Consider the following 14993-nt stretch of genomic DNA (forward strand, 5'->3'; position numbering starts at 1 on the left):
TAGAGTATCTAGGTGTCTAGACAGAGGAGCACTCGCTATAAAAGCCTCGAATGTCATGATGAATTCGTCAGAAGAGTGACGAACCGTAAAAAAAGACGGCGGTCGTTGCCATCTTTTTCACATACGGCGGGCCACACATGGTACCCCTTCGAGGAAACATGCAGTTTATTCTGGTCAGTGTTCATCTCTCTCGCCGTGCTTTCATTTTTTCCATTTTATTTAACCCTGTGTCAGTGCGCCTGTGATATATGTGAGATATTTTTCAAACGGCAAGTGACGACGTTATACGTAATCGTGGAACGATTGTTCGATAGGTCGATTTAGATTCTGCCGATGAACGAGCGGTGCGATGCATGATACATCTTGTGCGCGAGATATGTTTTTTTTTTTTCCCATCAAAATTAAGACATTTATTAAATTTCTATGTCGCTCTTTCTCTCTCTGCTCTTATTTTGATTTTATTTGCTCTTATATCTAATAATAATATTTTTCTAACATTATATGTGAAGCAATTTTAAGATAAAAGTTAATTTTCTGACAAAATATAAATAACATACTTCTTTAAATAATATTATAGGTAAAAAATATTTACAACATGTTATTTTGAGTTAAACAAGCAATCTGAAGATTACATTGTAAAAGTAAAAAATTAATATATCGGATTACTATCTCTATAGAAAACTCTCTATATTTCGTGAAAGCAATTTATTGATTAATGCGAAATTCTGCTCCATTTTTACACCAGTAACAAAGAATAATACGTAATATTCGACACAATGACTTTAAAGTAACGAAACAGTAGCGTTATATATTAACATAAATGATCATAAACGAACCGGTAAATCACTGCCATTTTCTAACGGCAATTGCTATAAGCATTCTTGTCACTTTTCACTCGCTGCGAAATGGAAAGTCGTGCAAGCGGGAGATACATACTTGAAAGATACACTGCAATTGCATTAAATGTCGTGTGTGAAATTTGACAATCGAAGCAATAGAAGTTACTGGGGGTGGAGGGGAAGAGGGGAAAAGAAGGGTAGTAAAATCAAAGACATCTCAACATGCTACATTTAAAATGTTATCGCCTAATCTCTTCATATATTTCGCTGCTCTGATACTGGAGATAGGTATCCTATATGTATATCTAGAATTGTGAAAATATTTTTAACATTTATGCAAAATGATATTTCCCAGATAACATAGTACTAGTGATGTGACAGATTTTTTAAAAGCTATACGTTTTTACTTTTTTTTTTTTTTTTTTGACATAAACATTTACATTTTGCTTATTACTGAATAAAACTCGAATGTGTAATATTTCAAATCTCGTTAAAACCTCGTTAAAAGGTATCGCAGTATTTAATTAAAACAATTATATACAAATTATTCTTATTTCAATTCTCTCACAGAGAATCGGAAATATCTATAGCGTATATTATTAGCTAGATAGAACGATGATTATAAGACGAATTAATCATCAGATAATTTTTGCTTGTCAATGTCAACATAAAACGGAATAATTGTAGGAATATTAAGTGATCGTCGTATTAAAACGAAAGTAAGCCGAGGCCATTATTAATATGTAGATAATATGCAAACAATTATTATTGTTATGTTAATCTGAGAAGAGGTTTTAAATCTATGCCATTTGATCAGTATAATGACGTGTAATTACTGAAATTTCTGTTGGTGTTACTGCAATACCCGGCGCAACGGAAGAAAGCGTTTCCGCAGAGTCTCGAGATTTTTTTATATCGCTTTTAATCGCTTGAATATATTAAAATATTTGAACAATATTCTGAATATCCGGCTTAATAACTATATTCTATAAATAGATACGGAAATATATGTAGCCACGATGATGATCACGAACTTTATTTTATTTTATATTTAATTGTTAATTCATAAACAATCAAATACCCAAATATTTGAACTGCTCTAATAATTTTGATTATAATTAAGTCCAAATATCTCAACTGCTCTAATAATTACGACCATTTTTAAGTTCTTTCACTTCAATCGTATTTTTTATTTATAAATTTTTTGATTTACTCAAAACTGATTTCTTTTGCAGAAAATGTCGAACGAAATTGTTACATTTGTCGCAATCTTCTGTAATTTTCTACGATAAATATCTTTGTATAATTGATTCTCAAATTTGTTCAAATGTTAAAAATCCTCTTAGAACTTAATATTGCTGCTTAACTTTTACTGCAGCGCGTTTTGAAGTTTGATTCTCCTTATTTTCCATTATTTATAACTTAAGAATCAATATTCATAGTATTTCAGTATTTCAATATTTATATTAAGAAAGATTCGACTCCAAATGTTTCTAAATATCCGTATAGCGGCAAGGTGTAACACTTTATGTATCTAAATATACTTAAATGATAAATATTCAAACGCGGTCCCAAAATGATTCTCACGAGAGAGAAGAGAGAGAAAGAGAGAAGTAGGACATCTAAAATACGATATTAAAATAAACGACATCGCATCGCCGCGAGGTTGGATGTCACGACAGGTACCGCCTAAGGGTAATACTTTGCGGAAAAAAAAAAAAAAAAAAAAAAGAATCTCGATGGGGCCCACTTTCCAGCCGGTACAAATTTCACGGTCCCCCGATGACCCCTTCTGGAAGCGTGAAGAAAAAAGAGTGGAAGGGGGTCGACCTAATTCGCGCCGGTGTTTACGTCGTCCGCGTCGACCAATACTTTCGTTTTTGAGAGACGCGTTTGTAAGTCGCGTGAACGCGTAGAAATTCGCAGATTTCCGTCACTCGAAGAATCGAGTTAGTGAAAAGAGAGAGATTGATGGCCGGCGATCGTGCGAATGCGATAATTATAAAGCCGCGCGATACGCTTGAGAAAAAGAGCTATTAATGCGGCGAGGGTGTTGTTTTCTTTCGCATGGTTAATCGCATAATCAGCGTTCATCTGCATTTTTTCACATGTAGATACGTTCGAGATAACGATCATTTTCAGCAGTTTATATTGTAGTCAATCACCACCATCGTCATCATCATCATCATCATCATCATCATCATCATTATTCATTTCATTATTATTCTATTATTACTTGACAATAAACTGGAGTACATTTGTTATACAAAAGTATTTTATAATTAATAAAAAAAAATTCTTTCAGACAATATTATATGGCCTCTTTATTATCTCCGCGTTTGGGGATCCGATTAGAACAAAACGAGAGTGAGTATATAAATAACTGGATATATCTATATGAAATATTTTTAAAAATATATTTTTTCCATATGATTACATACAAAAAAATAAAAAATTAATAAAGTAAACTTAAGATGTTATAAAACTAATGGTATAGACTTAATACTGATTGTTTTTATTTACAAAATAAAAGAAGAATTAAAAAAATTTTGAACAAGGCAAGTAAAAATATTTGATATTTACTGAGATTAAAAGCATTTCATCATTGAATCATAACGGCGGGTAATAACACCCTGTACAAATCTCTTCCACTCTAATGGAAGAAATACTGTAGGCCACCCATAAGCTCGCAATATGGCGCACCACCAGCGACGTCCTATGGGTTACCGAACGTAGGGCCGTCTGATTCTTACGGCCCACCATCAAATTCTTACGGACCACCGTCCAATTCGTATGGTGCACCACCTCCGCCACCATCGTCATCTTATGGTGCCCCACCATCGTCATCTTATGGTGCGCCACCTTCGTCGTCTTACGGTGCACCATCCGGGCCTTCATCGTCTTACGGTGCACCATCCGCGCCTTCGTCGTCTTACGGTGCGCCTTCCCAGAGTTATGGCGCACCGTCCGGGGATCATGGTTCCTTCGGCGGCGCAGGATCCTATGATTCTCACGGCGGTGATCACGGCGGAGGATCCCTCGGCGGTGATCACGGCGGAGGATCCCTCGGCGGTGATCACGGCGGAGGATCCCTCGGCGGTGATCACGGCGGAGGATCTCTCGGCGGTGATTATGGAGGAGGATCCTTCGGCGGTGGTCATGGATCCTTCGGTGATGATCACGGAGGAGGGGGAGGAGGAGGAGGAGGTGGAGGAGGAGGTGATTCATTCGGTGATCATCATGGATCGAGCGGTTATGGCGGTAGCAGCGATTTCGGATCTTCCGGACCTTCCGGATCCTACGGACCGCCTTCGGACTCTTATGGACCACCGGCGCATGATCATCAGCCGAAAGGTGTATGGAAGAAGAAATTAGTATGGAAACCCGAATGGAAGCAGATCTGGAAGACTGAGTCTAAAATGACTTGGAAGCAAGTATGGAAAAAAGTGCAGGTGCCGGTTTGGAAGGAAGTTCAAGTACCTGCCTGGAAGGAAATCAAAGTACCCGCCTGGAAGAAGGTCCAGAAACCTGTTTGGAAGGAGATACAAGTACCGATTTGGAAAGAGGTCCAGGTACCAGCTTGGAAGAAAGTCTGGAAACCTGTTTGGAAGGAAGTCCAAGTTCCTGTGTGGAAGGAAGTCCAAGTACCTGACTGGAAAAAGATCTGGGTGCCGGAATGGGTTAAGGTTGGTATACCGGGCGAGCAGTACGTGGGTAAAGATCATCACGGCTGGGAATACACCAGCCACAGTCTCTGGAAGAAGAAATTGATATGGAAGCCGATTTGGAAGAAGATCTGGAGAACGGAGAAGAAGCAGATATGGGTGAGTGACAAGAAACTGGAATGGAAGGCTGAGTGGAAGCAAATCTGGAAAACGGAAAAGAAACAAGCCTGGGTGACGGATAAGAAGCTGATCTGGAAAGAGGAGTCAGTACAAGTGTGGGTACCACAAAAGAAACAGATCTGGGTCACGCAAAAGAAACAGGTGTGGAAAGACGAATGGAAAAGCAAGTGGGTTCCGGTTTGGAAAGACGTGCAGGTACCGGCTTGGAAGAAGATCTGGAAGCCTGTCTGGGAGAAAGTATGGGTTCCGATTGAACCCCACCATGACGAAGGTCATCATGGTTACAAGTAGAGGGTCATGTTCGGCCGGCTCAATCTTCCTTTTCGCAACTATCTCGTGACGTGCAGAGATCGAAAGGTCGACTCGGAAAATTATTTAGGAATTGTCGGCGCTAAGAAAGTCGGTCGAACTTTATAGTCTTGTGATAATGAATTACTTGCCGATAGATATATACATATATAAAGAGAGAAGGAAAAGGAATCGTCAATAAATTTATACGGCGAGGAGAAAAGTAAAGCCAGTTGTTCAGTTAACAAGTTAGAAAGCATCGTGACGCGAGGTGAAATATGCACAGAAATAAACAGTACAAATTTGCAATCGGTTATTTCGATGATAATGCAACGAAATTGCATATCTTCCGATTTTGTATAAAATATCGCACGAAAAATCAGTATAATCGGTATCGAATAATCATCGAGATGTCATTGTAACAGATATGAGAATATTATTTTTTAACATTACCTGTACTTTATATCTCGAAAAAGCAAAGCATATATATACTAATAACCAATCTTTATCAAATAAATTTATAGCGATAAGATTAAATTTTTAAAAATAAATTAAAATTATATTTGTAATTTTAATTTATAAAATAAGTTTTAAAACAAATTGTGATAAAGTTATATTTATCAATTATTTATCACAAAAAACTATTTGTGAAATTGTTATATTATTTACATTGGAGAGAAAATATTTATCTCTTAAACTTATTTTTGTTTTATTCCGGTAAGTCAATCTCAAATTAAATCACAGAGAATAAAAGTTACAGGGAGAGTAAGATTACTTTCTTGTCCATTTTTTGCCAGAGTGGATCGACAGCGAATATCGGTCAACATTTTATGTCTATAGATGAGGCTTCTTATGACTACGTGCATATATTGATATATTATATGTAATTAATTCGTTAATTTGTATATATTGTTTGATTACTGGGATGCATGCATGTTTTAATACTTTTTTATACGTTAATAAATATTATTTTACACTACCCCATAGGTTAATATAATCTCCATGTTTCGATGATTTATTTCCTTTTTATTGTCTGCAACATTGAAATCAATTTTTTAGAACGAAGAGTCTTCGTGAAAACATTATAGAAATGTAATAATTTCTTTTGGCAATTTAAACACATGTAACAATTTATATCTATTTAATGTTAATTAAGATAATCTAAGTTTTTCATTTTAAAAAACTTTTGTAAAACTGTCTAGATAAATTCAATAAAATAATGCACTAATTATATTTAATTCGTAAAGGTTTATTAGTCAAAAATACATAGAAATTTTTATTTTAGATAAAGCTTTGTTTAATTAGTATAATTAGTAAAATAAAGTAAAAATATATACATATCTATTTTGTTTGCAAAAAGGTAAAAAGAGTAATTTATATTTTTTTCGAACATAATCGATTATAACTTGTTGTTTTTGAAAATGAATTTAATATTATGAAATATTATTTAATACAAATTACGAATTTATGAAATATGTAATATTTTAGAAATATGAAGTATCAATTAGAAATATTAATATCAAAGTTAAGCTGTAACAACAAGCTTAGCTTGCAGCAGCTGCACATATATATAAAATCAATCAACATGCTATTTATTGATATTTTATTTAAGAGAGCATAATATAATTATGTTTACTAAATCGTCACAGTTTTCTCGAAAAGAGTTGACTAATTTTGAATTAATTTTTTCTTTTCATCTGTCTAATAAAAATCTGGCATAAATTTAAGATTTCCGTAGAACGCAAAGGAGACGGGATTTACTTTTAGCTTAATAATTGAAACAATGTATAAATTCTATCATCTTTAATTTCTATCTGATATAGCCTAAGACACACTTTTGAAAAAATCTAACTTTATAATTTTTTAAAAATGACTGTGACGATCATCAATCGTGATAATCGTGCGTTTGAAAGTGTCCATTCGTGTTTTCCGGTACATTTATCGAGATGTCGTGAATGTGAGTCACTCGTTCGTGCAACCATTAATTCGCATTAGATGAAAGTACGATGGCTTTCATACGAAGATGCGCTGCGCAACATTGGGAAGGGAAACAGAAAGATGACGGAGGGGCGGAGAGGAAAAAGAGACAACGATGCTTTCTAAGGATAAGACGAGAATTGAGTGAGCAAGCGTGTCTCAGGGTCTTCAGGGTCGCGAGACGAACTCACGACCTTTACTTTCTCCATGATCGTGCCGTAACAAGTGTGGGGGCGATACGTGAAGCTGCAAAAAAAAAAAAAAAGAAAAGAGAATATCAGAATGGAAGGGAAGGAAAGACACACACATCGACCGGAAGTCGGTTGGTAAATCTCCCATGACAGTTTAATTAAGATTTGTGTAAACTCGAAAGCCACTCGACGCCAAAAGTACTTTCGAGACAAAGGATAATCAATCGATCGGCTACGCTTTTCTCTTTTGGCGACTTTCGATTTTTTAGATTAGATCGCCCGAAACTATTCGTTGAGAAATTATAGGCAATATGTAATCATTATCTTGGCAACTTGGTAATTTAGCAGTTATTTTCAATTACTTTCTTGCAATAAGAAACAATGCAAGAGACTTCAGTCTGCGATAATTTTTATTTCTCAAATTATAAATTTAGTTCTATTTAATGTGTTAGTTAAATAACAATCTAAATTTTTTATTTTAAAGATCTTTTTTTATAAAACTGTCTAGATAAATTCAATAAAATAATGCACTAATTATATTTAATTCGTAAAGTTTTATTAGTCAAAAATATATATAAATTCTTATTCTAGATAATGCTTTGTTTAATAATAAAAATAAGTCATATTTTATATAGTTATAGAGAATAATGGACTGTATAACTTGTTGTTTTCGAAAATAAATTTAATATTATGAAATATTATTTTATATTATACAAATTATGAAATATATTCTAGAAAGATAAAGTATTAATTAGAGATATTATTAAGTATCTGATCAAAAATACGAAATTTTCGTACAAAAATATTTCTGTCGTTGAAGTTAAATTAAGTGAAATTTAAAATCTGAAATCTGAAATTATATTTAAATTATTATTATCTACAAAGTTTAAAAAATCTCATATAATGTATAAAAAATATACTGCAACAAGCAATACATATATAAGCGTATTTAAAAAAAAAAAGGAAACCATGTAAAAATTGTAATGAATGATGAGCTTTCTCGACGAATTTCGCTTATAAGGACAACCGTGTGCCTTTGCGAAAAAAAGGACACTTATTTTTCGGCCATCTAGCGAAAGTGTTGTCGTCTAATAAAAAGTAAAAGCGAGAGAGGAGTTTTTATAGCGGAGTTACGCCGAGAGACAATGTCGAAATCGGTCGTACGGGGATGCGTACGGTTCTCGCGCAGGTGATCTTACCTTCCTCATTACCTCGACCTTAATTACAAACGTTCCGGCAGGTCTCTCTCTCTCTCTTCCTTCCTCGTCGGGGCATATAAACTCGCTTTCGTGCCTTTCGCCCGTAGCTGCCGGCAAAAGCAGAATCCTCGAGCGGATTCTCACTAGCCGAGGCTCCTCTCCATTTGCATATAATGACGCGAATGTTAAGCTTGAGGAAAAGCTCCGGTTAACAGATTCATAAGATCTTGTCCGGAGAGTGAAAGTAATCGTGCGAGTGAGATATCGCACAGGTTACACCACGTATAGCAGAACAAGTCTATGATACATCGACGTACAAAAGGAAATATTGACATGCCGAGAGAGAGAGATGGGAGGAAGATAAACGGAACATTAATCTTTTCAACATATTTTTGGAGAAAACATTGAAATATCTCGCACTCGTCACACTTGAATTAAAAAAAATCTAGATAGCGTGGGGAAAATGCTATTTAATTAGTCGGATAATGAACTCTGAGCTTGGTAAATTCTTCAGGTCTGTCCAATTGATTATACGCTGATCATGCTAGACGTAACAGTGCATAAATCAGTCGTCAACGAAGAAAATTGAATTGTAAATTTGTCAATAAATGCAGGAAGTGACAATCTTTTAATTAAGATTCTTCACAGCTCATAAAACGACAATGATACGCCCATAGTAAGACAACCAGTAGTTTCACACTACGACCTCCGGGAAGACATATCATTTTGATAGGCTCATCAATTCGATCACATTAAAACCGATGTACCTGTATTAATTTTTTTTGCATGTGGGGACACGTAGTAAATCAAACTGATATCAAGAAATGCAGAACAGCATGTTGTTCCTACTTAATTAGGACGATCCGATAAGAGTTATCTGGGTAATTTACTTTAAGTGGCATCTTGTCGACCTTGATATATTAACCTTGACCCTGTTTTAATTCGCGCGCTCCCCATGTGTGCATTAGTACTTATCAACATTGCAAATGAGATTAATTCTACCTATAAAATATGACATAAATCGAACGCTTTCGCGCGCGCATAACAGATGATTGCGAAGCACCCCTGTAACTACATTTCCGAGAAGAGATCTGATTAAATATGTTTATAATTATCTAATCATAAATATATAATACATAATTAAAAATACATATGTATATAATAATTATATAAAATGAATATTTAATATATAAAATATTTTTGATTATTTAATATAAAATAAATATTAAATTATAAATAAATTTAATTAAATATATTTAATTATAAATTAATGAAATAGAATTAGATAAAAATTTATTTTACATTTCAAATTTATTCTCCTTAATTATATATTATTGTTATTAATTCTTTTTTACTTTAAGATTTTAATATTAAACATTAATTTTAAAAGTAAATTATAATAATTATTTAGATATATATAATAGATTATTAATTACAATTAATAATTTATATATAATTAAATATATACATATATATCTTCGCGCGTTTGGAAAGTGTTCAAATCGCAGCGACCGGCGAAGCCTTATCTAATTGTAAGTGAAATTACACGTCTAATGATCAATGTCATAAGCAATTATTATCTCGTATGTCGATTCTGTCATTCATAATATTGATGTTGTATTAACGCGGTACAGGTATTACGATACAGGTATATTTACGCGTCTTGCAAACCATCAAAGAAGTTATTCATGATTGGAATTTTTATAGATAATAGCGTAGAACCTGTATAAAGAAAACAGATGTTTATTAAAAATTTATCGCAAAGCAACGCTCTTTGCTATATACCTATCTCTTTTATGCTTCGCAGCGCATAACGTCTTATAAAATAAAACGATCAGATGTCTCTCTTTCAGGAAACTGTTACTTTGGAGAGATTTGTCCTTTTTTTAATTACATTAATTTTTTCAAAAATTACTAATTTTGAAAAATCTTTTTAAGAATGCATTTGCTTCTGTATTTACCATGTTTTATTCACAATCACATGCAATTTTATTTTATTTTAGATGTTTGTTTTATTCAATTATAAGGAAGTTTTATTCAATTATAAGGATAAAAAGCACAAAACTTATATATATAATTAAAACTTAGTTCCTTGAATCCAAATTTTTCTTTTTGTTGATTATACTTACATTACTAATTTAAACTTATATTACTACTAATTTAAACAAATTAGAAGAAAGCAATCTCGGAATGAAGAAAAGATTTGTGAATGAAGTTAATGACATGCTTTTGTGAAGCGCTCTTGAGGATCTAGAAAATTGAAGTATTACCGAACCAGTGCACGTATTTGATTAAATTTTACAGAATAAAGAGAAATTTAATGAAATAGAGTTTGAATTATTTAAAAAATAAAATAAAAAATAAAAAAAAACAAAATATAAATCATTTCATAAAATATTGATATTTGTCTTTATATTTTTGCTATTATTTTAACAATGACAAGTAAAAAAATATATATATATAATGTATGTATATATTATAGAAAGTAAGATGAAGAAACAGAATAATTTTCTGCGTACTTAATTCGAAAATCGGTCAAAGCTGAATTTTACCTTATCTGTATATTTTTAGCGCTTGAATTGATGCACAAAAAGCTACACTTCGCGGATCGGTCGAGCAAATATTCACACAGATTTCACCTAGATAGGGCGCATCGCTGATCACAGTGTCAGGACAAGTTTCACTTTCGAATCAAGCTCGTCTCGAATGCATCGCTCGAGCGAGCGATGCACCCATATAACTCTCTACTCATCCGTTAAGTACCGCGGAAGGTCGTTTGCGGGTCGGAAACTGCTCTTGCGGCACGTTTCTCTATTTCGTCAGAGACGGGAACCGCGAATTTTCGCGACAGGTGCATTTGACTTCGTTTTGCGTTCAACGAGGATACATCGTTTCCTCAACTGTCACGCGTAAAAAAACAAAAAAACAAATTTCCTTAAATTCACATCTCTATTAATGATATTTATACAAATTATAGGAATAAAAATTATAATTAAACAATTTAAATTATTATATATAATACAATTATTTTATACAATCGATATAATTGTACGCAACAGCATCGTACCATTGCGATATCATATGTATTTCTGAACACATCCATTTTTCTGTTGGAAAATCGCTATGTGCTGTTATTTATTTTGTTTCGCGATGACTGTTCCGTCGAACGGAGATATTATTTATTGCGAGTAAAGCGAAAATATGTACGTTTATCATCCTAACTCGACTACTTTCCCGTCATAGAAACGTGCAACGCATCATGGATTGCGGAGAGATTGTACGAAATAGATTTTCCCAATATGGAAAACAAATTCTGATAAAATTAGCGGAAAAATCGGACAATCTCAATGCAACAAAGTCTTCGTCTTCGAGAGCAAATCTCTTGAAGAATAAAATAAAATTATATATAAGAATCTCTATAAAACCTCTTTCTCTCTCTTTTTCTCTTTAAAGAGAAACGAATAATAAAAAATACTACAGCAAGCATAAATATTTTTTATATACAGATAAACAGTATAGCTCAGGTTACAATAATTCGTGACATCTGACGAATAAAATTAAAAAGTTATTCGTGAGAGAGTAGCAGCCGAAAATTTATTTGTCACTGAAAATTAAAATCGCGAATTGCGAAACACACTTTCTATGCAGTCATTCCATTACTTTTAATCACAACGCTTGTCGTGCAGCGTTCAAATACGCGAATTTATCGAGTGAATTAAATTGAAATTCAAAAGAGTAATTTATGTCACATTTCTCTTTAACGAGCGAATAAGCCGGTGTCATTTTTTTTTATCGACGCATATATATAGTTGTAACTGATCAAAACGAATACGCGCGATGTGAAATGCAAATATGAAAATATAATTGGATGCGTATCTATAAATCGAGTATCCGGTCATTTGAGATGTGGGCGTAGGAAAGTTTGGTGAAAGTGCTAAACGACCGACTATGTGTGATGTAAGAGCCTGGACTTTGCATTTCAGTACGATATGACTAGTCATTGTCGTGTGCTCCATTTCATGTTCGAGCTAAGCTTTCCGGATATTTAATGAGTTATATATTATTATAATCGCAAAAAAATATTTTCATATTTTATTTATAATCGTACTGTGATATTTAAAATTTGTATTGTGTATTTCTATTGTATTGTGCAAATATTGATTTCTCAATTAAAAATAGCTGTGCAGAAAAATATGATAATTGTGAAAGAATTTCAGTGATATAATATCTTCAGTTTATACATACAAGATATTAATAATGTTTCTATTCATCACTATTTATTTTTTGCGTTATGTATGTATCATATATACTCATCAAAAAAATTATCGCAACACGTAATTAATATCAAAATTTAGCATAAATTCAAATAAGCGTATCTCCGCGAAAAATTGTCGTATTTCAAAAATTTTTTTTTTGTTTTAAAGGGTAAAGTCTCTACTTTAAGGAACTTTCGTTCGATTTTGATTTTATTCTCTCCCCCTTTCTCCAACCCTTTAAAAGGAGGGACGTGTTTTTTTTTTTTAAATTGCATAGTTTGACGAGTTCTACGAAGTATACTAAATTTTTTTCGCAAATACCATTATAACTATCGTAAAATATGGACTTTTCTCTACAAATTTTAAAAAAAATTGAATACCGTACGATTTTTTTTCGCGAAGTTACAGCATATCAAAGTTACCTATGTATTTTTGCCTATGTATATTCAATTACCGCCAACATTAGCATTATCCGATGGGCACTACGGGGAAGTTGCTGGTCGGATTTTGCCCATCGCGTGTGTGTGTGTGTGTGTGTTGGGGCAGGGATATATGTTCGTATTTAAAATTGTGTATTTCTGCCTCGTCTTCGGATGACCTTTTATGGGAAGATGGCTGCATGATTTTGAAAGACTACCAACCAATTTCCAGCAATTGGAAGCAGCCCTACATCGAATATGTTTCGAAATTCTGCAAGCCACAATTAGAGCCTGCATTAATATGCGTGAGCGCCTGCAAGAGGTCATCCGAAGACGAGGCAGAAATATACAATTTTAAATACGAACACATATATCCCTGCCCTAACACACACACACACACCTGATGGGCAAAATCCGACCAGCAACCTCCCCGTAGTGCCCATCGGGTAATGCTAATGTTGGCGGTAATTAAATATATAGGCAAAAATGCATTGGTAACTTTGATATGCTGTAACTTCGCGAAAAAAAATCGTACGATATTCAATTTTTTTTTAAATTTGTAGAGAAAAGTCCATATTTTACGATAGTTATGATGATATTTGCGAAAAAAATGTAGTACACTCCGCAGAACACGTCAAACTATGCAATTTTTTGAAAAAAAAAACACGTTTCTCTTTTAAAGGGATGGAGAAAGGGGGAGAGAATAAAATCAAAATCGAACGAAAGTTCCTTAAAGTAGAGACTTTACCCTTTAAAACAAAAAAAAAAAATTTTGAAATACGACAATTTTTCGCGGAGATACGCTTATTTAAATTTATGCTAAATTTTGATATTAATTACGTGTTGCGATAATTTTTTTGACGAGTGTATAATGAAACATTTTATCGCAATAAAATTACATTTATCTGTATAATATGATGTAAACTACTCAAAGAAAAGGAATTTCAAAGGTCTTGCTAATAACAAAAATATTTTCATGTTTTTCGCAGCAGAATATATTTCCGACAGCAAATTAGAAGTCATCATAGCGTAGAACATAAAAAAAAAAAACGATTGCGTGACTCTTTGAGAGATGATTGCATCGATTCAGAGAACTTGCTTTAAATACCGGAACAAATTGTAAAGCGTAAATCGGAATTATCTCGTTGATTCACAATTTTTTCGGTTTGTAAAGCAAATTCTCCTCCCAAATTGGTGTATATATGTCCTGTACAGATATATACACTCATGTTTTTTTCCGGATCAGTAGAGATACATTTGCATTAGAAAATTCTGTTCGATTCCCCGCAAATAATTCGCGTTGTGAAATAATCATGAAAATATATATGAGTAGATGTACACATATACAGATATATATAGATTACTTTATTAAAGAAGGCTAAGTGGTACACAGAGAGAATTTTCTCTTAAGGCTCCTGGCTCCTTGTCGACCATGTCGAAATCGTGACGTCAGAGGCGAGAAAACACACGCTAAAATTTCTTAGATGCCATTTCGAAATAAAAATATATTTCGATGAAACAGCACTTCAGATGGCTTTAGCACACTCTTAAAAAACCCCGAAAACTATCCTTTCCCCTTTATAATCAATCAACAGCTGTAAAATGTAATATTATGAAGCCCAGTCCGTCTGGTCTTTGCACATGCGCAGTCATTCCGCATGTCAAAGTCTGATATCTCGATCATTTTACAGCTGTTGATTGATTATAAAGGGAAAAGGATAGTTTTCGGGGTTTTTTAAAAGTGTGCTAAAGCCATCTGAAGTGCTGTTTAATTGAAATATCTTTTCATTAAAAAATGGCATCTAAGAATTTTCAGCGTGTGCTTTCTCGCTTCTGACGTCACAATCCAATATGGCCGCGGTGAACACCCAGGAGCCTTAAAATTTACCCTGAAAATCATGGTAATCGTAGAACAATATGGTACGAAAAGAATAATATCGATCACAATAAAATATAAAACATGTTTGATTAATTTTACT

At 33.4% G+C, this 14993-nt stretch overlaps 2 protein-coding genes across 4 annotated transcripts in view; both read left to right on the forward strand.

The window, feature by feature from the left end:
* LOC145946618 (methyl farnesoate epoxidase) overlaps window positions 1-14993 on the forward strand; it is a 107598-nt gene that overhangs the window by 77959 nt on the left and 14646 nt on the right. The gene's annotated exons all lie outside the window — the stretch shown is intronic.
* Window positions 31-6091, forward strand: LOC145946572 (uncharacterized). Its single transcript, XM_083056263.1, has 3 exons — window positions 31-173; window positions 3145-3206; window positions 3514-6091. The coding sequence occupies exons 1-3, from the start codon at window positions 138-140 to the stop codon at window positions 4973-4975; spliced, it is 1560 nt and encodes a 519-aa protein (XP_082912389.1). The 5' UTR covers window positions 31-137; the 3' UTR covers window positions 4976-6091.

The sequence above is a fragment of the Prenolepis imparis genome, unplaced genomic scaffold (genome assembly GCF_030444845.1).
Source record: "Prenolepis imparis isolate NDT839.2.m4 unplaced genomic scaffold, iyPreImpa1.0 SCAF_17, whole genome shotgun sequence".
Classification (NCBI taxonomy): Eukaryota; Metazoa; Arthropoda; class Insecta; order Hymenoptera; family Formicidae; genus Prenolepis; species Prenolepis imparis.

Coding starts and splice junctions, on each gene's coding strand:
- LOC145946572 (XM_083056263.1), top strand. CDS start 138: ATGGTACCCCTTCGAGGAAACATGCAGTTTATTCTG. Junction 174..3,144: donor GAAACATGCAGTTTATTCTG/GTCAGTGTTCAT, acceptor AAATTCTTTCAG/ACAATATTATATGGCCTCTT. Junction 3,207..3,513: donor CCGATTAGAACAAAACGAGA/GTGAGTATATAA, acceptor GAAATACTGTAG/GCCACCCATAAGCTCGCAAT.